The sequence below is a fragment of the Hyla sarda genome, chromosome 12 (assembly GCF_029499605.1).
Source record: "Hyla sarda isolate aHylSar1 chromosome 12, aHylSar1.hap1, whole genome shotgun sequence".
NCBI classification, from domain to species: domain Eukaryota; kingdom Metazoa; phylum Chordata; class Amphibia; order Anura; family Hylidae; genus Hyla; species Hyla sarda.
Window position 1 is genome coordinate 56,783,545 of NC_079200.1, and position 25,989 is coordinate 56,809,533.

Below are 25,989 nucleotides of genomic sequence, written 5' to 3' on the forward strand. Positions count from 1 at the left end.
TGCGATCCATTGATAGAGCCTGGTCTAGCCAGGATCTATCAATGACAGAGCCACGGACACCAGGGAACAGAGGTAAGCCCTCCGGCTACCTCTCTAGTGGATCGCCCCCCTGCGATCACTCTGCGGGGGGGGGGGGGGGGGGGGGGGGGCGATCCACACCACTAGCCCACCAGGGAGCATTCACAGGTCCCTTTAGACACTGCTGTCAGCTTTAACAGCGGCGACCTAAAGGGTTAATATTCAGCCGCATGCTGGCTATTAGCGGTGGCCCCCGGCTACTGAAAACAGCCGGGGGCTGAAGAGTATGGAGCGGGCAGGAGTCCGGAGCCTGCTCCATACATACTGCTGAGCGCCGCATGCTGCCTATTAGCGGCGGTGTGAAACTTGCGCCCCGTGCAGACGTGCGTCTTCTCCTCCCCTCAGCTCTCCGAAGGTTTCCGAAGCTAGAGCTGGGGGGAGCGAAGGCAGAGGACACAGGTCTGCATGGGGAGAAAGAAGCCACGCCCCCTCATCTCCCCCCGCAGGTCTGCATTGCAGAAAGAAGGCAGAGCAGGAGGAGTGAGGACGTACATAGCTTCTCATCTCCCCCTCCCCCTGCTCTGCCTTCAGAGGACGCAAGTTTCCACAGCCAGGGGCTGCAGAGTATGGAGCGGGCAGGAATCCAGAGCCCGCTCCATACAGACTGCTGAGTGATGCAGCGCTTGTCACCTACCCTGCGCCCGGAACTGCATGTCTGGGGCATCGGGCGATAGGAATTCCACATCCCTGGACCAACTGTTCTTTGTAATAAGATCTTTAATTTTACCATAATATGTACCGCAAAACAAAAAAAATATTATTTGTGTGAGGAAATTCATAACAATAATACAATATCTTTATTCTGTAGGTCAATGCGATTAAAATGATACTCAATTTATATATATTTTTTTTTATTATTGTACTACTTTAAAAAAAATGCTAACTCTTTTTGACAAATTTGGTATGCATAAAATTGGCCTTTTCTGACCCCTATAACATTTAGATTTTTACAGGGATGTATAAGGGCTCATATTTAGCACCGTGATCTGTTGTTTTTATTGGTACTATTTTTGTTTTGATGGGACTTTTTGACCGCTTTTTACAATTTTTTTTCTCATATATGATGTGATTAAAAATCAGTATTTTTGCTCTGTTTACCGTTCAGGATCATAAACATTATATTTTGATAGTTTGGACAACTACGCATGTGGCAATGCCAAAGATGTAAATTTTTTTAATATTATTTTTGTAAAATGGGAAAATAAGGGTGATTTTTTTTATTAGGTGATTTTATATAATTTTACAAACATTTTTCATTTTTTTATTTAGCTTAGGGGACTTTTACAGTCATGGCCGTAAATGTTGGCACCCCTGAAATTTTTCTACAAATATAAGTATTTCTCACAGAAAAGGATTGCAGTAACACATGTTTTGCTATACACATGTGTTTTCCCTTTGTGTGTATTGGAACTAAACCAAAAAAGGGAGGAAAAAAAGCAAAGTGGACATAATGTCACGCCAAACTGCAAAATGGGCTGGACTAAAATTATTGGCACCCTTTCAAAATTGTGGGAAAATAAGATTGTTTCAAGCATGTGATGCTCCTTTTAACCCCTTAAGGACTGAGTGTTTTTCCGTTTTTGCACTTTTGATTTTTCCTCGCTACCTTTTAAAAATCATAACCCTTTAAATTTTGCACCTAAAAATCCATATAATGGCTTATTTTTTGCGCCGCCAATTCTACTTTGTAATGACATCAGTCATTTTACCCAAAAATCTACAGCAAAACAGAAAAAAAATCATTTTGTGACAAAATTTAAGAAAAAAACGCCATTTTGTAACTTTTGGGGGCTTCCGATCATTCTACGCAGTTCATTTTTCGGTAAAAATTACACCTTCTATTTATTCTGTAGGTCCATACAATTAAAATTACACCCTACTTATATAGGTTTGATTTTGTTGTACTTCTGGAAAAAATCATAACTACATGCAGGAAAATTTATGCGTTTAAAATTGTCATCTACTGACCTCTATAATATTTTTTTACTTTTCTGTGTACGGGGCAGTATGAGGGCTCATTTTTTGCGCAGTGATCTGAAGTTTTTAGTGGTACCATTTTTGTATTGATCAGACTTTTAGATTGCTTTTTATAAATTTTTTCATGCTACAAAAAGTGACCAAAAATACGCTATTTTGAACTTTGGAATTTTTTTTTCCACGTACGTCATTGACGTATATATATATATATATATATATATATATATATATATATATATATTATTTTTTTTTTTATAATTCGGACATTTCTGCACGTGGCGATATCACATATGTTTATTTTTATTTACACAGTTTTTTTTTAAGGGGAAAAGGGGGTGATTCAAACTTTTATTAGGGAAGGGGTTAAATAATCTTTATTCACTTTTTTTTTTTACTGCAATCCTTCTCTGTGAGAAATACTTAATTTTCTGGAAAAATTTCAGGGTTGCCAATATTTACGTCCATGACTGTATATCCAATCATATGATTGCATTAACTGTATAATGCTATGGCATAGCATTACACAGAATAATCGGCGATCCACTAATGTAGCCTAGCTAAGCCCAGGCTACATCATTAGATCAGATGCAGGAGGCAGGTAAGGGGACCCGCCATTGTAGGGGACCCGCCATTGTAGCTCACGGAACCCCGGAACATTGCGGGGGTTCCATGAGCTCTACTGAGCTACCAGTAAATCTTAGTCTCACTTTAGATGCTCATGACGTCTAAAGGGCTCAATAACCATCAGCGACGGGATCGCCACTGCCAGTCATTAGCACTGAGTGTCTGGCTACTTAACGTAGCCAACACTCACTTCTCTGAAGTGAGCGCAGCTTCTGTGCTCCCTTCAAACCCACTTAAGGATTCAGGGTGTACAGCTATGCCCTTTGTCCTTAAAGGAGATATCCAGTGGTGAACAACTTATCCCCCATCCTAAGGATAGGGGATAAGTTGCAGATCGCGGGGGGTCCGACCGCTGGGGCCCCCAACGATCTCCTGTATGGGGCCCAGACAGCCCGAGGGAAGGGGGTGTGTCGACCCCCGCACGAAGTGGTGGGCGACACGCCCCCTCAATACAATTCTATGGCAGAACTGGTGTGAGCTGCCTTCGGCAATCTCCGGCTCTGCCATAGCGATGTATTGAGGGGGCGTGTCGGCCGCCGCTTCGTGCCGTGGTCGACACCCGCTATCTGGCCGGAGAGCCTGGCCCCCGTACAGAGAGATCGCAGGGGGCCCCAGAGGTCGGACCCCCCATGATCTCAAACTTATCCCCTATCCTTAGGATAGGGGATACATTTTTCACCACTGGACTACCCTTTTAAGTACCAGGGCACAAGGGCGTGCCTGTATGCCCAATGGCCTGAATGGGTTTTGACAGATTTCAAAGGTGCCTGTGCAAATCTGGTGCATCTTATGAATGTCTAGTTTAGTTTAGACCAACGATTAATTGGCTTAAACTGTGCCAGAATTTGTCCTACAATTTGGCCAGTTTTTGGTGCATATACAGCCACTCCCCTTTTACCAATAGCCACACTCCTATTAGGCTAGACCACACCCATTTTTCTGCACCCAGCAGAAAAGTGTAAAATAAATGTGTCAAAAATGCATAGTGAATGTGACAGAAGTCATATAAGATTTTTTGTGATATTACACCAAAATTGTGCCAAAATTTTGGAGCATTTACAATAGTAACTCATGGCATATGTGTGCATGGATGTTATCTTTTGTACATTGTAAGAAAATATATAAACCTATACCTGCTGTGCAATGGAATGCAGTCTTGTGTTCTCTGTTATCAGCCATTTCCAGCCAGAAGAGGCGGACTGTAGGCTTCTTCAGTGGATTTACTAAAATAAACTCAAGAAAAATTCTTGTCCCTGCGCACACTATTTCATTTTACTTCTGTTCATTGCAAATATATATGTGCGACTCATGTTACTAGCTGCCACTGATAGAACGGTTGGACTTTCTAGAGAAGAAATTTGATCTATGGAATTGTCCTCCAGCTGAAGTGATGTGATCTCATTGCAGGCAAGGAATCCTATCTTTCTTGGAGCATGCCCCAGGACTAGCAGTTACTTTGAGTGACCAATTTCCATTCAGCCATGAAGTGTTGTGTTTGACAACAGTTATACATACATTTGCTGGCAACAATGCGGGGTGCATGGAACGGGTTATTCAGATTTAGAAAAATAGAGCTTGCTTCTTAAAGGAGAACTACGGGATTTAACATTTTATCCCCTATCCTATACGATCTCTCATACGGGGCGCCGGGTCTCGCATAGAGAGCGCGTGTCTACCACCGCACGAGGTGGCGGCTGACACGCGCCCTCCATTTACTGCTATGGGAGAGCCGAACGCTGCCCTCGGCAATTTCCGGCTCTCCCATAGCAGTGTATGGAGGGGGCATATCGGCTGCTGCTTCGTGCGGTGGTCAACACACCCTCTCTAACCAGAGAGCTGGGGCCCCGTACGGTAGATCACGGGGAGCCCCAGCGGTCGGACCCCCCGCGATCTGAAACGTATCCCTTATCCTTAAGATAGGGGATACATTTTTCAATCCCTTAGTTCTCCTTTAAGAAAAGAGCACCACACCTGTGGACAATTGAACTAATTGGAGTCAAGTTGTAATACCACACACAACCTGACGACAGGTGTGGTGCTTTTTTTGGAAGCAATTAACTCTGTTTTTCTACTCCTGAATAACACCTTTAAAGCTGGTTGTACAGGTTAGACCCAATTGACCAATCATCTAACATGTATAGGGCTTTATTACTGTCCCCTGATGGAAGAAGTTAAAGGAGAGAATGATAAGGCATCTTGGATTTCAAAACACCCGATCCTTTCTGTTTTGTAGAGATAAGACCATGAGATAAGACATCACCAGAGGTGTCTTGCAGTGGCTTTTTACCCTCTCTATATTCAGAAAAATGCATGGACAGCCAAGGTGAGCATGTATATCAATAAGGTGATTATCTAAAATCTATGGCTAACTTAATGCAAGATTGAAAGATGGAGTATTCTCGATATATGAAGTTCACCAAAAATGTACAACTAAGCATAGCTCTCTCTCTCTCTATATATATATATATATAAAATATATATTTTTTGTAAGTTTTATGAAACATCCCTCACACATAAGACAAAATAGATTTAATTAATAGCAGATATTTTTTCCTACATCAAGTAGAAGAAATAAGTATGAAGTCTTTCAATGATGATGAAAAATAATAGATAATCTATTTTCAAAACAAATATTAGAATATTGGAACAGTTTAAAATGGAAATGATTCAGTAGATACATTTGAAAGCTCGTACAGAACTTGTAGACTTGGCTCATTGATAGAAACATAAGAAAGCTGTCAATTGTAATAATCTAAAGGTAAAAATCCAACATGGAGTGTGGCAGATGTAGGTTGTTCCCAGTCAGCATTTTACATATGGTGCAAGTATTAAGATAATGGGAAGGTTATAGAAGGAGAGCAAATGGGTAGACCAAGGAAGAGGTCAGAGTATAAGAATAGAAAAGTCATAGTTATACGTCTTGAAAATAGAAAATGTAAAATACAACAAATGAGCAAAGACTCAGAGTGAAGTGTAGATTTCTTTTTGGGGTTTCTCCCAACAGATATTTTTCATGGTATTTACTAATTTGGCAATTTCTTCCTAGGTTTTTTTTTTTTTTTTTTTTTTTTTTTTACAGTGGCTTTTCCAGAGCTGTCAGGGACATGCCCCTTTTTGGGGCACAATTCCCTTTCCCCGGCAGCCGCACCCCTTTTTTTGGTTGTCTGAGTAAAACGAAGAGTGAGTTGGCTGGATTTTTTTGAGTCCCAAAATCTAATGCACAAAAAGTGCAACACAATTTGGGCACAAAACCCTAGAAAAAAAGAGTCTGGATCATATTAGTAAATGACTCCCAATGTCTGTGACAGATTTATGAGAAATTGACTTCATTAAATGGGAATTTCATATAGAAAGGCCAAAAAAATCCAGAACTAACATCTAAATAGAAGAAAACAAGGTTACAAGAAGCGAAAAAGAAGAATTGTAGAGGATTGAATGAAAGGGATGTCACCGATCAATCACCAATCTGCATTGGCCAAGGAGATAATGCTGGGAACTTCTGTCTGTGTCCGATTTCATGAAACATATAAATATAAAACCTGGAGGAGAGTAAAGGACTAGGGAAAATGGCAATCAGTACTGAGAGACATTGTGGACACCTTTCTTATTCTATTGATAGAAAATAGTTTTTTTGATGGCAAAAATCTTTTATTTTTTTCAAGATGATAATGCTCCTTGCCAAGAGTAAACAGTGTTTAATCTTTTATGTAGGAAAGACCTATCAACTCATTTGACATTGGAAGCAAACAGTCTGGATCTTAATCAGATAGAAAATGTGTGGTGGAAATTAAAACACATTGCAGAATATTGTTTATCACAAGTAAAGTCTAAGACTTAGAGAATTTAGGCATAAAAAAGCCAGGGACTAGGGTCTAATGGGATGATTCCAGAATTTTTTCGATTCTTTAATAATAATATTTTTATTTACTTGATCTAGAAATTCTGCTTTATTAAAATAATTTCCTTTCATGTCTGTCAGGAATGTTTCACAAAGCAAAATATTCAGCTATTACCATAGTTTGTAAGGCTGAAAAAAGACATACGTCCATCCAGTTCAGCCTATTACCCTATAGTGTTAATCCAGAGGAAGGCAAACAAAAAAAACTCCATGAGGTAGAATTTAATGGGATTCCTTTCAACATATTAAACATTATTTTGTGTCATTTCTGTGATTTGCGAATTTCACGTAGACGTAGACATTGACAGCTGATTTCACAGTTTCTCCTGAAACTCCAGATATTTATCCAGTAAGCAAATTCGAAGCAAGTTTTAAAAAAATAACAAAAGAAAGGAGTTGACCTGAATGACAAGTTCTGGCGAGGCAGGAGTTAAAGGGCCATTATGCTGCATGGGAGCTGTCCTCATACCAGGAGGGAAGGTGTGTCTCATTGTCACAGAGGATCGGTTAAACACACACTTCTTGTCTGAGGGGGATTCTGCTGTAGCCAGGCAGAGGGAATTACAGGGGTGGGACAGAAGGAGGGCGCAGAATCTGGTCTGACTGGTCTCCATGAGCAGCTCTGGGCGTTAAGGAAAACCTTCAAATATTTTCAGTGATCACAACTCCAGGCTACAAGAAACATTTTTTAATTTCTTTGCAGGAAGAAACATTAAAATGAAGACTTTGTATCCACTGTTTATCCTGCTGGTGGTGGTGGTGAGTACATAAATGCCCTTGGTGTCCTGTTTCTATATGGTGTAAAGATCATGGATGTATTGTGATAGCTTATCAGTATTCAACTTGCGCTATCCAGTTGTGTTGAAACTACTTCTCCCAGCATGCTATTACAGCCATACTGGGAGTTGTAGTGTTAGCGTATAGAGTGCAGACTTGACTATAAAGTACCCGAAACCTTACAGAGTATTTACAGGTATGTATGCTCAGGCAATAAGGATTCTCTTTTAGTTTTGTTGTAAAATGATTGTTTGCTGCTTTAGTCAGTTTATGGCTGTTGATAATTGTACAATCATTGGAAGTTATAATCAAATTATATTTTATTACTTATCATGAACAAGATGATGTATAGCAGGTATTTAGCGGTAGGAAACCGTCATACATCCAGCAATTATCAATGGAGAAAAAAAACGTAACGGAATAAATGTACTCCAGGTTTTGTGGAGTCTGCAGTGTTCCTTGATAACAAAGGATGCATAGTAAAAATCCCTGCCCCATGGTCACTTCATTAACTCTCATATGCCCCAGTGTCTGTGAGGGACACTAACAGCTCTGCTTTTTCCTCCTTAGGGGTCTATTCACACGTACAGTATTCTGCGCAGATTTGATGCACAGATTTGATGCGCAGGATTTTAAGCTGTGTTCAGTCATTCAGTTTACATTGAGATCTGCAGCAGAAAATCCTGCGCATCAAATCTGAGCAGAATACTGTACGTGTGAATAGACCCTAGGTGTGTATTATGCACTGCAAGGTGTTTCTGAACACCGCAATGTTATGGCACACTACAAGATTCAATTATCCGGATCTATAATCCAGAATCTATGGGCCTGCACTGTACCTCCATATACCTCCCATTTTATAGTAAGGCGTAGAGTGTCCTGCTCCATATCTTGTAGATATTTTCTTTTTAAAGCATTGCTTCTAGCCAATAATATGATGCCATACAGAGGTACCACACAGAAGCCATTGGAGTGACTACAGCTTTATACTATAGAACCACAGGGACATGGCGGTGCATTAAAAGAGGTTTCCTAGTTGAGTTAACCCCTGGACTTTGCTCAATAGTATGTAATTGTGGGCAGGTAGGCTTCCCTTCAAGTACTGTGTAAAGTTATATAATCCGTCCCTTAGTGACTGCATGTGCTGCCGTACAGGCTCTGTGCATATAACAGTTCTGAGTGCTTGTTCACGCATGGAGGATTCTTGGTGTGTGATTCTGCACAATAAAATCTGACGTTTTGTATGATATAAAAATAAATATAAAATTAATGTTTTTTTGTTTTTATGTTTTTACTTTTTAGATTTACAGCATACCTAAAGTATAAAGAAATTTTTTTTTAAACTTAACTTTTAATGCATTAAATATCAGATTAAAAGGAAATATACCAGGTCAGGTCCTGTTGTATTTCCCTTTCATTGGAAGGAATTTATTGTGAGTGACTTATCTAGGTTCTTATCATGGGATTTCTTTTTACTCCATTAGGAAATACTGTATCTGTTAGAATGGTTGTAAGTAAAGTTCCCTTACTTATCTGTCCATTATTGATTACTGTACAGACTGATGTACCCTCCCTCACCTTAGAATATGGGACACACTATATCTTGACAGTTTTTATCTATACTGCATAAACACTTTCAATTTTACAATTTGTCTCCTGATGAACTCTTATGCTATGTATTTTTAATTGGGGGGGGGGGGGGGGGGGGGTCTTGAGTCAATAAGAATTTCTGATACTATGATCAGTCTATGGATGATGGCCTGGCACTGTATATATACCTTCTGTTGACTGGTGCTAATATGAAATCATTGTAATCCAAGTATCGTTTCTAGATATTGAATTATTTGGTACAGAAAATGCGCTTGATTGTTCTAGATACTGTAAATAAGTGCAGAATATTGACCTACCCTGATGGGGTATGATTTATGGATTTGTCACTAAGGGGTCTATACGACTGTTCAAAACCTCTTCATACAGCACCAGAAATTCTTAAAATACCTAGCTCTATCATCCAGCATTGTGTGCCTTTACTCCCAGACAATGTGGTCGTGTCATTATGAATTTTTCCTGGACTATCTGAAAAGTGGAAAACCTTGTTAAAGTTTTATTGCTCCTGATCTTCGCATTGTAAAAATTCCACAATAACATGCATACTGTATACACATCTGGTTCAAAATGTGTGTAGATTGTATAAGCTTCTCCCCTATATATATATTTTTACTATTGTGATATACTATTATCCAGCTGTGGTTAGAGGACCATTTACCTTATTGCAAGCCGGTCCTAAAATGCTATTGGCAAAAGTGATTGGTTCATTACAAGTCACCCAGTGATTCTTTTGTCTATGATTTGTCACTGTAAAGTATGGCATTGCAGTTCAGAACCATGATCTAGTCAGATATACTATGAAAAACTAGTCGTTGATCAGTACACCCTGCAAAATAACTAAGGTATGGAAGATGCATGTTACGGTACAGTCATATCTACGGAGAACAAATGTCCACTGATTTACTAACAATGGCCACTGAATATGAGCACCTTAAGATTAATTTAACACAGTCTATGGCAAGATTTAAAGGGATTCTCCCCAACAAACTTTAAGAGATGATGAAAGTCAAAAATACTTATCATGGGAGGTCCAACTGCAGAACAAAAATCTCAAGTTTTTAAGCCATCCTTACACACTAGATTAATGTCAGCCAAACCTTCTGGCTTGTTTGATCAACTTTATCTGAACAATGATCTTACTTCCCTCTTCCCATTCAGAACACATGTGCATTCGGCCAAGCATGTATATTGGGGAGGGGGTTGTAAGAAATAGCTTGTTTAACCCACAGCTATGTAAACTATATGGCCATTATTGTGGTGCCATTCACATTCAACTAAGTTGATGAAAACAACTGTTTGTCTGGTGAACAACAAACCACAGAGCCGACTATAACAGACTATCATTAACTACAAAGGGCTCAGATGTTTTTTAATTTTTCAGAACTAAGATCTTTGGTTCAGGAAAGATCCTTCTTCTACAAACAAGCTTTCAGTAAAGAATTTCCAGAACAGAACATTTCCAGAAAGAGTGTTCTAAAATGTGTATAACTGTCCTTTAATCATTTGTCCTTTGATTGTCTTTCAATCATTTGTTCAATGGTTGTACAACCTTCGACTAATCTAACCATATGTATGGCCAGAATTAATTTTGGCTGCCCATGAAGAACATGGTGGTTCTATGTTAGAGGAAAGTGAAAAGCTGATTGGCAGGTTGAGATGAATAGTATTTTCCGAAAGGGATAAATGTCACAGTTATTCCTTCGACAATTCTGAAAACATAACGGTGGGAACCCCCTTTTTTTTTTTTTAACAGAGTAGCTATCATGTCAGACATTTTGATCTATTTGGGTCCGGGTCCATGATTCAGCAGAACAGTGTGCCCATTTCTGTTTCTGCTTTACATTAACTCTATAAATCCACACACCACTCACTTTGCTTTCCAAAGTAAGGCAAACCGAAACTAATGGGCACCGCTGAACGCTTCTGCCCTTTTTGTTTTAGCGATCGGTGAGGTTTCCCGGACCCCCGGACCTGGACCCCCACTGATTACTTTGACGTGTAAGAATGATCTGTACACTTCAGATCAAACAAGAACTTGCTACTGAGCACTCACCCGGTAAATGTCTTCACTGGCAGTCTCCGAATGCTGTCATCTTCGTATGGGAGCAGGGAGGCGGCAGCTGGAATGGGGGGGGGGGGGGGGGGGGACGTTTACAGGGTGAGTGCTCCGTGGCAAGTTCTTGTTTGATCTGATATCTAAGTACCTTCCGTTCCACGATGCAGAAGTTGGTGCAAGTGCTGGTTTTGTGCTTTTCTGTTTCTTTGTTTAGTAAGATAGATCTGTACACTTTGTAGAGGTATTTCTGTCACAGACAGGTTTGGCATATCCACGGGATATACCATAAATGTCATAAAAATGCAGGTCCTACCCCCGTGTCTGATGTCTGTTTCAAGAACAGGGATGCGCTCTTCTGCCTGGAGAGGTGGCCTCACATGTGCATGGCTTTCTCCATTCACTTTTATTGGAGGTACAAAAACAGTCAAGCATAGAAAACTGCCACAGGGAACAACAGTTAGTGACATATGTACCGACCTGTGTCCAGCAGAACTCTATAAGCAAATCATGGCATGATCCAAACAATGCTGTGTTATGGGGACACTCTTCTTTAGATGCATTGTTATTTTTTCCAGGCCCAATGACTTCTATACATGGTCCCAGGATTCTTTCCACCCCTCATCACACCACAGTACCACTACATAGTAAAGTAGTTGTCTGCTGTATTTGACAGCTGTTGGGGCATGCTGGGAGTTGTAGTTTTTCAACTGCTGGAACCACAATACCATTATAAGAACTGTACATGCAACGTAAATGGTATGATCTAATTCAGGACAAATATTTAAGCATGTATCTTCATTCATGTACATCAAATTAATATATTATCAAGTGCAAACTATTCATAAATTTCCAGATTCTGCAGAATGGTATGTTGCCCTGTGCTTAGCTTAACATCCTTCTTATCAGCAGACCCACACTGTATTATTATTATTTTTTTCATGTCTTTGGTAAATAAATTGCAGAGTCTTTTATTTTAGGGCTTGTTACATCTTGGCCCTATGGCCAATGTATGTGCCAAAGCCAAACATATCCAAAACACGACGTGTGCCAGAAGTGCGTATTTTTGGTCTCCACTGTTATGCTGGAGAGCGGAGTTCCATTCTGCAGCATAGTATGCCAGCAGGACATCATGGCGTAGCAAACAGTTAAAGGGGTTATCCAGGAAAAAACTTTTTTTTTTTAATATATATCAACTGGCTCCAGAAAGTTAAACAGCTTTGTAAATTACTTCTATTAAAAATCGTAATCCTTTCAGTACTTATGAGCTTCTGAAGTTAAGGTTGTTCTTTTCTGTCTATGTGCTCTCTGATGACACTTGTCTCGGGAAACGCCCAGTTTAGAAGGAAACCGCCATAGCAAACCTCTTCTAAACTGGGCGTTTCCCGAGACACGTGTCATCAGAGAGTACTTAGACAGAAAAGAACAACCTTAACTTCAGAAGCTCATAAGTACTGAAAGGATTAAGATTTTTTAATAGAAGTCATTTACAAAGCTGTTTAACTTTCTGGAGCCAGTTGATATATATAAAAAAAGTTTTTTCCTGGAATATCCCTTTAATTTGCATATGCTGAAGACTATGGATTTCAGCGAAACAGCAGCATGGGTCAGGGACCGGTAACAATGATTTTCATCAGTATCACCCACACTACAAGCCCGTACTGGTGACAGATTCCCTTTAAAGAGGATTTAATAAGAATCACTTTTCTTTAAAAATTTACCTGGCCTGGTGAGCAGCTGATCGCTGCAGGTCTTCCCTATAGAGGATAGCTTAGGAATGATCTGTATAATCTAGTAATACATTTCCCCTGCAGCAGTCATCAAGAATTATGTGCCTTCATTCATATTGTAACATCTGAGAGGCACGGTTAGGTTAAGAAAATGTGATAATGTATTTTGGTAAAGAGTGTTCCTTTTCTCAATTTGGAAATCCATAGTATATACATAGGCCGCTCACCTATCCCTAGATATAATGTCCCCCTGCTTGTGGGAGCAAAAAATAAAAAATAAAATCTGTGCCATCTTTTTTCCCCTCCGTTTGCATAATCCCAATTGATGTTAATGGCTGCTACGTACATGGCATAGCTGTTTGTGTAGCTATGTCAGTTATAGACCCAGTGCAGCTCAAGGCCTGTATCAGGACTCTCTGCCAACAGTGCTTTTCATGGGCATCTCTTAGCCCTCAAGACCAGCTGTCATCTATACTGGGACCACACTCAGAGGTAGTAATCTAGCAGTCCTCTGCAGAGAAGCCACAATCCCTGTAGGGTGAAGGGTGAAAACTAGGGAACTACAGTGATCCCTCAACTTACAATGGCCTCAACATACAATAGTTTCAACATACAATGGTCTTTTCTGGACCATCGTAAGTTGAAACCAGACTCAACATACAATGCTACCTACAGTCCAGATCTGTGAAACGTGTCAATGGCTGGAAGAACCGACCAATCAAAATGGGCATTCACTGGTAAAACACCTGTATTACTGAAGCGTATACACTGACTGGTGTCTGGTATTACATGTTCTGTACACTTTACCTGTATCAGGGTTAGATGCTCCTTTGGACACAGGTGACCATTACTTTTTTGGGACACTGTGTCCTGTACAGGACCCCGAAGAAGCTCCTGTCCTCTACATAGACCAGTGTTTCCCAAGCAGGGTGGCCCCAGCTGTTGCAAAACTACAACTCCCAGCATGCCCGGACAGCCTTTGGCTGTCCGGGCATGCTGGGAGTTGTAGTTTTGCAACAGCTGGAGGCTCCCTGCTTGGGAAACACTGACATAGACCGTGATTTACAGCTCCCAGCAGATCTTTCCTACTTGTATATGTAAGGATTTGCTTTATCTATATTACTTATCTACTTATTTTTCTTTAATCCTCACTCTTTTCTATTTTTGGATGACATTTGGTGCCTTTAGAACCAATTACCAGGTTTCCATAGAGTTCTGGGCTCAACATACAATGGTTTCAACATACAATGGTCGTCCCAGAACCAATTAATATTGTAACTTGAGGGACCACTGTACTTATACACCGCCCTTGGGAGTGGCCCAAAGTCAAACCGGTTAGGTGGCACCTTGGGTCCACACCTGCTGGTCTTTACACCATTTCTCCTAACGCTGGATCTGAAATACAAAGAAATAGCCTAGGGACAATAGTAACCATTGTTGCTTTTAGCCTTCAGGGGGCTAACATCAGTTAGGCATATGGGTGAATCAAGGAGGGGGAATTCTATATTTCTGCATGCGCATTATTGTTATTTTGTTCTGGGAACATATCTTACCCTTAACTCTTCCTACTGTGACCAGTTCCTGAGGTACACTGTTTAATAAAAACAACTTCTTGTCTAACCATTTATAGGCCTCTGATCCTTGTAAAAAATAGATATCAAAATGTATCACCCTACAACAGCATTTTAAACATTTGAGGCATTCTTTAGCCTGTTCTAACAATTGTTGTTGTTACTTCTTTTTAACCTTTAATTCGAAATCCAGAAACAATATAATTGGGGATGCATTGGACTACTGAGTTGAAGACAATTTCTGTCTCTGAACAACAAAGTATTTTTCTAAATAGCTCTTGAGCTGTTACGATAGAGCAGAGTACTGTGGGCTATTCAATTGCAAACAAGTCTAAAATAACAGCGCGTTTCGACCACCGCATGACACGGCAGCCGACATGCCCCCTCATTACATCTCTATGGCAGAGCCGGACACTGCCGAATGCAGCACTCCAGCTCTCCCATAGAGATGTATTGAGGGGGCGTTTAGCCATAGTGTCATGTGGTGGCCGGACACGCTTCATTGCCGCTGACTGCCGGGGCACCATACGGGAGATCGCAGGCCCCCCCCCCAGGATCTGAAACTTGTCCCCTATCCTTAGGATAAGTTTTCATACCCTGGAGTACTCCTAAGGGACCCAATTTTTGCTGTCAGCTATGACATGGTATCATTTAACATATTCATGGCCATTAAAGTATTACGGTAGATAGGGTTGATAGATTCTCAACTGTAAAGACATATTGCTTATCTTCTGGGTATGTCATTGATATTAGAGCTGACTCTAAGTGCCCCCACTCTTTAAAGGGGCTGTGACTCTCATGCACTTGTTGAAGCACCATTAATGTTTATCTGCTCTCGTTATTTCCACCACTGTTATTTTAGCAGAGGTGTGAAGAATGACAGTGTTGTTCTATTCAAGTGTATGAACGTTGCAGCCCCTTCAAACAACTGATCCGCGGGGATGTCAGGGGTCAGACATTCGTCATCAATTTTTACATACTGGAGAACCTCTTTAACTCTTAAATGACACAGTCTTGTATTGGCCATACAGACCGGGCCAATTTTTTTTTTTGCGTTTTATTTTCCTCCTTGCTGTTTAAAATCAATAACTTAATGAACATGTTCACCTGCAGGGCCATATGAGGGCTTGTTTTATGCGAGACTAATTGTACTTTGTTATGACATCATTATTATTTTACTACGTTACTACTTTTTGTAAGGAAATCAGTATGCCTAAAATTGTCCTTTTCTGACCCCTATAACACTTATTACATATGCGGAAATGTATGAGGGTTCATTTAATGCAATGTGATCTGAAGTTTTAACCATTACCATTTTTATATTAGCCCCTTAAGGGTTTTTCCGTCTTTACACTTTCGATTTTTCCTCCTTACCTTTTAAAAATCATAACCCTTTCAATTTTGCACCTACAGACCCATATGATGGCTTTTTTTTTTTTTGCGCCACCAATTCTACTTTGTAATGACATCAGTCATTCAGTCATTATACCCAAAAATCTACAGCAAAATCAAAAAATAAAAATCATTGTGCGACAAAATTGGAGCCCCCCCTGCCATTTTGTAAATTTGGGGGCTTCTGTTTTTACGGTAAAAATGACACCTTCTCTTTATTCTGTAGGTCCATATGATTGAAATGATACCCTACTTATATAAGTTTGATTTTGTCTTATTTCTGGAAAAAAATGATAACTACATGCACGAAAATGTATATGTTTAAAAATGTCCTCTTCTGACACCTATAAATTCGGATTTTTTTTACATGTACGCCATAGACCGAGCGGTTTAATTAACAATATATTTTTATAGTTCGGACATTTACGCATGCGTCGATACCATATATGTGTTACGCCGAGCGCTCCGGGTCCCCGCTCCTCCCCGGAGCGCTCGCTTCACTCTCCCCGCGGCAGCGCTCCGGTCACGTCCTCTGACCCGGGGCGCTGCGATTCCGCTGCCAGCCGGGATGCGATTCGCGATGCGGGTAGCGCCCGCTCGCGATGCGCACCCCGGCTCCCCTACCTGACTCGCTCTCCGTCTGTTCTGTCCCGGCGCGCGCGGCCCCGCTCCCTAGGGCGCGCGCGCGCCGGGTCTCTGCGATTTAAAGGGCCACTGCGCCGCTGATTGGCGCAGTGGTTCCAATTAGTGTGTTCACCTGTGCACTTCCCTATATCACCTCACTTCCCCTGCACTCCCTTGCCGGATCTTGTTGCCTTAGTGCCAGTGAAAGCGTTCCTTGTGTGTTCCTTGCCTGTGTTTCCAGACCTTCTGCCGTTGCCCCTGACTACGATCCTTGCTGCCTGCCCCGACCTTCTGCTACGTCCGACCTTGCTTTTGCCTACTCCCTTGTACCGCGCCTATCTTCAGCAGCCAGAGAGGTGAGCCGTTGCTAGTGGATACGACCTGGTCACTACCGCCGCAGCAAGACCATCCCGCTTTGCGGCGGGCTCTGGTGAAAACCAGTAGTGGCTTAGAACCGGTCCACTAGCACGGTCCACGCCAATCCCTCTCTGGCACAGAGGATCCACTACCTGCCAGCCGGCATCGTGACAGTAGATCCGGCCATGGATCCCGCTGAAGTTCCCCTGCCAGTTGTCGCTGACCTCACCACGGTGGTCGCCCAGCAGTCACAACAGATAGCGCAACAAGGCCAACAGCTGTCTCAACTGACCGTTATGCTACAACAGTTACTACCACAGCTTCAGCAGTCATCTCCTCCGCCAGCTCCTGCACCTCCTCCGCAGCGAGTGGCCGCTCCTGGGATACGCTTATCCTTGCCGGATAAATTTGATGGGGACTCTAAGTTTTGCCGTGGCTTTCTTTCCCAATGTTCCCTGCATCTGGAGATGATGTCGGACCTGTTTCCCACTGAAAGGTCTAAGGTGGCTTTCGTAGTCAGCCTTCTGTCCGGAAAAGCCCTGTCATGGGCCACACCGCTCTGGGACCGCAATGACCCCGTCACTGCCTCTGTACACTCCTTCTTCTCGGAAATCCGAAGTGTCTTTGAGGAACCTGCCCGAGCCTCTTCTGCTGAGACTGCCCTGTTGAACCTGGTCCAGGGTAATTCTTCCGTTGGCGAGTATGCCGTACAATTCCGTACTCTTGCTTCAGAATTGTCCTGGAATAATGAGGCCCTCTGCGCGACCTTCAAAAAAGGCCTATCCAGCAACATTAAAGATGTTCTGGCCGCACGAGAAATTCCTGCTAATCTACATGAACTTATTCACCTAGCCACTCGCATTGACATGCGTTTTTCCGAAAGGCGTCAGGAACTCCGCCAAGATATGGACTCTGTTCGCACGAGGCGTTTCTTCTCCTCGGCTCCTCTCTCCTCTGGTCCCCTGCAATCTGTTCCTGTGCCTCCCGCCGTGGAGGCTATGCAGGTCGACCGGTCTCGCCTGACACCTCAAGAGAGGACACGACGCCGTATGGAGAACCTCTGCCTGTACTGTGCTAGTACCGAACACTTCCTGAGAGATTGTCCTATCCGTCCTCCCCGCCTGGAAAGACGTACGCTGACTCCGCATAAAGGTGAGACAGTCCTTGATGTCTACTCTGCTTCTCCACGTCTTACTGTGCCTGTGCGGATGTCTGCCTCTGCCTTCTCCTTCTCTACAGTGGCCTTCTTGGACTCTGGATCTGCAGGAAATTTTATTTTGGCCTCTCTCGTCAACAGGTTCAACATCCCGGTGACCAGTCTCGCCAGACCCCTCTACATCAATTGTGTAAATAATGAAAGATTGGACTGTACCATACGTTTCCGCACGGAGCCCCTTCTTATGAGCATCGGATCTCATCATGAGAGGATTGAACTTTTGGTCCTCCCCAATTGCACCTCGGAAATTCTCCTTGGACTTCCCTGGCTTCAACTTCATTCCCCTACCCTGGATTGGTCCACTGGGGAGATCAAGAGTTGGGGGTCCTCTTGTTCCAAGAACTGTCTAAAACCGGTTCCCAGTAACCCTTGCCGTAACTCTGTGGTTCCTCCAGTAACCGGTCTCCCTAAGGCCTATATGGACTTCGCGGATGTTTTCTGCAAAAAACAAGCTGAGACTCTACCTCCTCACAGGCCTTATGATTGCCCTATCGACCTCCTCCCGGGCACTACTCCACCCCGGGGCAGAATTTATCCTCTCTCTGCCCCAGAGACTCTTGCCATGTCCGAATACGTCCAGGAGAATCTAAAAAAGGGCTTTATCCGTAAATCCTCCTCTCCTGCCGGAGCCGGATTTTTCTTTGTGTCCAAAAAAGATGGCTCCCTACGTCCTTGCATTGACTACCGCGGTCTTAATAAAATCACGGTTAAGAACCGCTACCCCTTACCCCTCATCTCTGAACTCTTTGATCGCCTCCAAGGTGCCCACATCTTCACTAAATTGGACTTAAGAGGCGCCTATAACCTCATCCGCATCAGAGAGGGGGACGAGTGGAAAACGGCATTTAACACCAGAGATGGACACTTTGAGTATCTGGTCATGCCCTTTGGACTGTGCAACGCCCCTGCCGTCTTCCAAGACTTTGTCAATGAAATTTTTCGTGATCTGTTATACTCCTGTGTTGTTGTATATCTGGACGATATCCTAATTTTTTCTGCCAATCTAGAAGAACACCGCCAGCATGTCCGTATGGTTCTTCAGAGACTTCGTGACAACCAACTCTATGCCAAAATTGAGAAATGTCTGTTTGAATGCCAATCTCTTCCTTTTCTAGGATATTTGGTCTCTGGCCAGGGACTACAGATGGATCCAGACAAACTCTCTGCCGTCTTAGATTGGCCACGCCCCTCCGGACTCCGTGCTATCCAACGCTTTTTGGGGTTCGCCAATTATTACAGGCAATTTATTCCACATTTTTCTACCATTGTGGCTCCTATCGTGGCTTTAACCAAAAAAAATGCTGATCCCAAGTCCTGGCCTCCTCAAGCAGAAGACGCCTTTAAACGACTCAAGTCTGCCTTTTCTTCGGCTCCCGTCCTCTCCAGACCTGACCCTTCCAAACCCTTCCTATTGGAGGTTGATGCCTCCTCAGTGGGAGCTGGAGCTGTTCTTCTACAAAAAAATTCTTCCGGGCATGCTGTCACTTGTGGTTTTTTCTCTAGGACCTTCTCTCCAGCGGAGAGGAACTACTCCATCGGGGATCGAGAGCTTCTAGCCATTAAATTAGCACTTGAGGAATGGAGGCATCTGCTGGAGGGATCAAGTTCTCCTGTTATTATCTACACCGACCACAAGAACCTCTCCTACCTCCAGTCTGCCCAACGGCTGAATCCTCGCCAGGCCCGGTGGTCTCTGTTCTTTGCCCGATTTAATTTTGAGATTCACTTTCGTCCTGCCGATAAGAACATTAGGGCCGATGCTCTCTCTCGTTCCTCGGATGCCTCAGAAGTTGAACTCTCTCCGCAACACATCATTCCACCTGACTGCCTGATCTCCACTTCTCCTGCCTCCATCAGGCAGACTCCTCCAGGAAAGACCTTTGTTTCTCCTCGCCAACGCCTCGGAATCCTCAAATGGGGTCACTCCTCCCATCTCGCAGGTCATGCGGGTATCAAGAAATCTGTGCAACTCATCTCCCGCTTCTATTGGTGGCCGACTCTGGAGACGGATGTTGTGGACTTTGTGCGAGCCTGCACTATCTGTGCCCGGGATAAGACTCCTCGCCAGAAGCCCGCTGGTTTTCTTCATCCTCTGCCTGTCCCCGAACAGCCTTGGTCTCTGATTGGTATGGATTTTATTACTGATTTACCCCCTTCCCGTGGCAACACTGTTATTTGGGTGGTCGTTGATCGATTCTCCAAAATGGCACATTTCATCCCTCTTCCTGGTCTTCCTTCTGCGCCTCAGTTGGCTAAACAATTTTTTGTACACATTTTTCGTCTTCACGGGTTGCCTACGCAGATTGTCTCGGATAGAGGCGTCCAATTCGTGTCTAAATTCTGGAGGGCTCTCTGTAAACAACTCAAGATTAAATTAAATTTTTCTTCTGCATATCATCCCCAGTCCAATGGACAAGTAGAAAGGATTAACCAGATCTTGGGTGATTATTTGCGACATTTTGTTTCCTCCCGCCAGGATGACTGGGCAGATCTCCTCCCATGGGCCGAATTCTCGTATAACTTCAGGGTCTCTGAGTCTTCCTCCAAATCCCCATTTTTCGTGGTGTACGGCCGTCACCCTCTTCCCCCCCTCCCTACTCCCTTGCCCTCTGGTCTGCCCGCTGTGGATGAAATTTCTCGTGACCTTTCCATCATATGGAGAGAGACCCAAAATTCTCTCTTACAGGCTTCATCACGCATGAAGAAGTTCGCGGATAAGAAAAGAAGAGCTCCCCCCGTTTTTTCCCCTGGAGACAAGGTATGGCTCTCCGCTAAATATGTCCGCTTCCGTGTCCCTAGCTACAAGTTGGGACCACGCTATCTTGGTCCTTTCAAAATTTTGTGTCAAATTAATCCTGTCTCTTATAAACTTCTTCTTCCTCCCTCTCTTCGTATCCCTAATGCCTTTCACGTCTCTCTTCTCAAACCACTCATCCTCAACCGTTTTTCTCCCAAATCTGTTCCTCCCACTCCTGTTTCCGGCTCCTCGGACATCTTCTCGGTCAAAGAAATTTTAGCTGCCAAAAAGGTCAGAGGGAAAAATTTTTTTTTAGTGGACTGGGAGGGTTGTGGTCCTGAAGAGAGATCCTGGGAACCTGAGGACAACATCCTAGACAAAAGTCTGCTCCTCAGGTTCTCAGGCTCTAAGAAGAGGGGGAGACCCAAGGGGGGGGGTACTGTTACGCCGAGCGCTCCGGGTCCCCGCTCCTCCCCGGAGCGCTCGCTTCACTCTCCCCGCGGCAGCGCTCCGGTCACGTCCTCTGACCCGGGGCGCTGCGATTCCGCTGCCAGCCGGGATGCGATTCGCGATGCGGGTAGCGCCCGCTCGCGATGCGCACCCCGGCTCCCCTACCTGACTCGCTCTCCGTCTGTTCTGTCCCGGCGCGCGCGGCCCCGCTCCCTAGGGCGCGCGCGCGCCGGGTCTCTGCGATTTAAAGGGCCACTGCGCCGCTGATTGGCGCAGTGGTTCCAATTAGTGTGTTCACCTGTGCACTTCCCTATATCACCTCACTTCCCCTGCACTCCCTTGCCGGATCTTGTTGCCTTAGTGCCAGTGAAAGCGTTCCTTGTGTGTTCCTTGCCTGTGTTTCCAGACCTTCTGCCGTTGCCCCTGACTACGATCCTTGCTGCCTGCCCCGACCTTCTGCTACGTCCGACCTTGCTTTTGCCTACTCCCTTGTACCGCGCCTATCTTCAGCAGCCAGAGAGGTGAGCCGTTGCTAGTGGATACGACCTGGTCACTACCGCCGCAGCAAGACCATCCCGCTTTGCGGCGGGCTCTGGTGAAAACCAGTAGTGGCTTAGAACCGGTCCACTAGCACGGTCCACGCCAATCCCTCTCTGGCACAGAGGATCCACTACCTGCCAGCCGGCATCGTGACAATATGTTTATATTTATTTTTATTTACACAGTTTTTTTTTTAAATAGCAAAAGAGGGGTGATTCAAACTTTTATTGGGGGAGGGGTTAAATCTACTTTATTAACTTTTTTTTCACTTTTTTTTGCAATGGTATAGCCCCCATAGGGGACTATGACATGCAATACACTGATTGCCAGCACTGATCAATGCTATGCCTTGCTAGGAGCAGTCATTCGGCGATTGGACAACGAGGAGGTAGGTAGGGACCCTCCTCGTGTCCGTACAGCTGATCGGGACACCGCGGTTTCACCGCGGTGGTCCCAATCAGCCTAACTGAGCTGCCGGTGTAGTGCTTTTTAACTTTAGATGCGGCAATCAACTTGGATCACCGCGTCTGAAGGGTTCATACCAGGCATCACCGGGACTGACCCGATATGACACAGTTAAGGGGACTTTTTGATCACTTTTTATTTATTTTTTTTTTTTCTGGGACATGAAGCGACCTAAAATAAGCAATTCTGGACTTTGTCATTATTTTACATTTACACCATTTAACGTGCAGTTTCATTAAGTTATAATTTAATAGTTTTGACCAAATATGCTTATGTTTATTTTAATTTACATTATTTTATTTGGAAAATAGGAAAAGGGGTTCTTTGAATTTTTACTGGGGAAAGGGGCTTATTCACATTTATTACAACATTTTTTTGTACAATTTATCAGACCCTAAAGGAGACTATTACCTGCAATCTTCAAAGCTATTCCATATGCATAACATTATTCAGAGTTTTCGGCCCCACTTATACAGGCTTCTGAGGCTGCTTGCATTCCTGAAGCACTGATATGACGGCATGGAGTCATGAAGAGACCCTCTGGTTGATATCCCAGCTGATGGGCACTCCGCGATTACCTGTGAGGTAAAAATAACATGGCAATTCTATAACTGAAAGCATGCCCATAATCTGTACCCATATGCAGCATTACATCATGGCTCTCTTTCAGCACAGGTTAGCCAGCCCTGAAGATCCCATTGATGGTAATGGAAGCTACAGTGTGTAACAATGTGGAAAAGAATTGACAAGTTACTTATTTTCAACCCAGTTTCTCACTTCCCATTGAAGTCAGTAGGGGGGGGGGGGGGCGACAAAGGTGACACCACATGGTTTTCCATGCAAATTGGTGAAGGTCAGTATGATTGCAGCCATGCCTTGAAGATTCCGGGTGTAGTTGATCCAAACGACTTTGCTGCTGTGGCACAATGATGTACAATTTCTGGGGTCTCACAATGACCCCCAAAAAAGGTTAAGTGCGGGAATCTTTGTATATTGTAAGAAAAGGTCCAAACGTTTTCTTTTTTTATTAAATATATATGTTTATTTAAAAGAATTGTGCAACATACAAAGCAAAACTGTGCTCAGACTACTATGTGTAATAAGGCAAATACCGCTCACCTTTCCCGTGCTTGTGTAACTCTCTTGTGGGACTTTCTCTCGCTGTCCAGAAACAGAATCTAAATAGAACTTCACAGCACTGGCAGTTTAAAAGTCCACTTAAATTTCTTCTTTTAAAATCCATGTACAAAAGTGTGGTACAAAACAGACATGACACATGTGATGTCCTCCTTCTCTGACATGCTTCTGCCCTACCAGACCTTAGTCATGGATCTATGACTAAGGGCCAGTAGGGCAGAAACGCATCAGAGAATCAGGTTCTGCATTGTTTTTGTTAATTTTATTTCAGTTTGTGAAGAACAGTTGTTAGAAAGTTGTTACAGGGAGTTGTTGAAGAAGAGTGGTGCAGTTCCCCACAGGAACTAATCATATAGCTTCTTTCATTTTTTTAAAAGTCTCTGAAGCAAAAAAGAAGCAATCTGATTGGTTGCTATGAGCAACTGCACCATTCTCCCTCTACACTGGTTTTGATAAATATCCCCCCAATATCTCGGTGTTTCCTTGCAATTCTGTGATTATTTTCTAGAACTTGCATGTACTGAGTCTTCTGTAGAATGTAAGGGATTAACAAGGTTCCAGTGTTAAGAGAAGTAGTATATAGTAACCTGTCCAACTCCTGTCCAATGGTTGTTCAGCTCCACCCTCTATCCCAGGATTAGAGGTGGAGATTAAGTCTCTAGTTAATCTAGTCAGTGTAAACTTTTTTCAACTGGTGCCAGAAAGTTAAACAGATTTGTAAATTACTTCTATTAAAATTTTTTTTTTGTTCCAGTACTTAATAGCAGCTGTATGCTACAGAGGAAATTCTTTTCTTTTTTTAATATCTTTTTTGTCCACAGTGCTCTCTGCTGACACCTGATGCCTGTATCAGGAACTGTCCAGAGCAGGAGAAAATCCCCATAGCAAACCTATGCTGCTCCGGACAGTTCCTCATATTCAATCGGTCTTGCTTCAAGGAGAATGCCGGCTCCACGTGGCGCAGGATACAAAAGGAATGGAGATCAGATAAAATCGAGATCATTTATTTCCCAAGATGCAACGCGTTTCGCTGCAGGAAAGCCAGTCCCTTTTAGACAGGACAGTTCGTGACATAGACAGAGAGGTCATCAGTCAGTGGACAAGACAAAAAGGAAATTCAAAAAGAAAAGAATTTCCTCTGTAGCATACAGCTGCTAATAGGTACTGGAAGGATTAAGATTTTTAAATAGAAGTAATTTACCAATATGTTTAACTTTCTGGCACCAGTTCATTTTTTAAAAAAAAGTTTCCCACCGGAGTACCCCTTTAAAGATGTCCAGTCGTAACAAATTTATAAATGTCTGACCGCGGGGGTCAGACTATACGGGGCCAAGACTCTGCCCAGGCTGAGCTGCTGTGTATGATGTTTCACACACAATAGGTCAGCTGGTACAAACACGCCCCCTCCATTCATCTCTATGGAAGAGGCGGAGACACAGGAATGCTGTCTCTCCGCCTCTCTCTTAGAGATAAATGAAGAGGACGTGTTTGTACCAGCTGACTTACTGGGTAAGAAATGTGCTCCAGCTGAGTCGGGGCACCATACGGGAGATTGCGGGGGTTCCGACCGCTAGGACACTTATCCCCTATAATCAGTATAAATTTGTTACCATTGGACTTCTTCTTTGAACACAGTGGGGGAGATTTATCAAAACCTGTGTAGAGGAAGAGTGGTGCAGTTGCCCATAGCAACCAATCAGATCGCTTCTTTCATTTTCCACAGGCCTCTAAAGAGGCCTGTGGAAAATGAAAGAAGCAATCTGATTGGTTGCTATGGGCAACTGCTCCACTCTTCCTCTGCACAGGTTTTGATAATCTCCCTCAGTAAGTATACATGTTCTGCAGCTTCTGTCATCGCATGAGGAGTTTGCCACAGTGAGCCTCTCTTCCTAGTCCTGTCTACCTTCAAGTAGTGTTGCTCACGAATATTCGCAATACGAATTTTAATCGCGAATATCGAATATTCGCGAATTCGCGAATATTCGCGAATATAGCGCTATATATTCGTAATTACGAATATTCCTTTTTTTTTTTTTCCACAGTACACATCACAGTGATCATCCCTCTCTGCTTCCAGCTTGTGTGGTGTAAAGAAGGCTCTAATACTACTGTGTGAGACTGGTGTGCGAATTTTCGCATATACGAAAATTAGCATATGCTAATTTGCGCATATGCGAATTTTCACATATGCGAAAACAAAACGAGACTATTACGAATATGCGAATATTCGCGAATATATGACGAATATTCGGCCATATATTCGCGAATATTCGCGAATTGGAATATGGCCTATGCCGCTCAACACTACATTCAAGTACATATGCCTAGCCATTGTCCTGCTGCAAGGGTAGTATCTGAGAAAAATGTATATAAGTGCTTGACTGCAGAACAAAACTGGGGGATGCTTACCTAGGGTAAGTAGTCCAGTAGCACAAAGTTGGGGGATTTCTCCTGGATAAAAACAAAACATAAAATTTGGCTGCATCTTCAAGTCCAAAACAAGGCTGGGTTATTAAATTATAAGAGAATAAAAAGTCTAAATACGTTGCACTGTAGTTATCTGCTATAAAAACCAGTTCTCAACCATCAGCTGTGACCAAAGTAACATGCATGAGTGATATCTTTGAAAAGAAAATTTTCTGGTTGGCTTCAAAGCTTCGAACCAGGTAACATCTTAAGAAATCTTCTTCTAGTCTTAACATAACTTGAAAGTTTGTTTGACGTCATGTCAACATATCTAGTGCAGCTCTACAAT

General features: G+C 43.1%; 1 protein-coding gene across 1 annotated transcript in view; it reads left to right on the forward strand.

The window, feature by feature from the left end:
* The first annotated feature begins 7,114 nt into the window (after nucleotides 1-7,114).
* CDH26 (cadherin 26) overlaps nucleotides 7,115-25,989 on the forward strand; it is a 109,364-nt gene continuing 90,489 nt past the window's right edge. Inside the window, exon 1 of the mRNA XM_056547568.1 lies at nucleotides 7,115-7,336. Coding sequence (XP_056403543.1) covers nucleotides 7,295-7,336 — 42 coding nt within the window. The 5' untranslated portion in view covers nucleotides 7,115-7,294. The remainder of the gene's footprint in view (nucleotides 7,337-25,989) is intronic.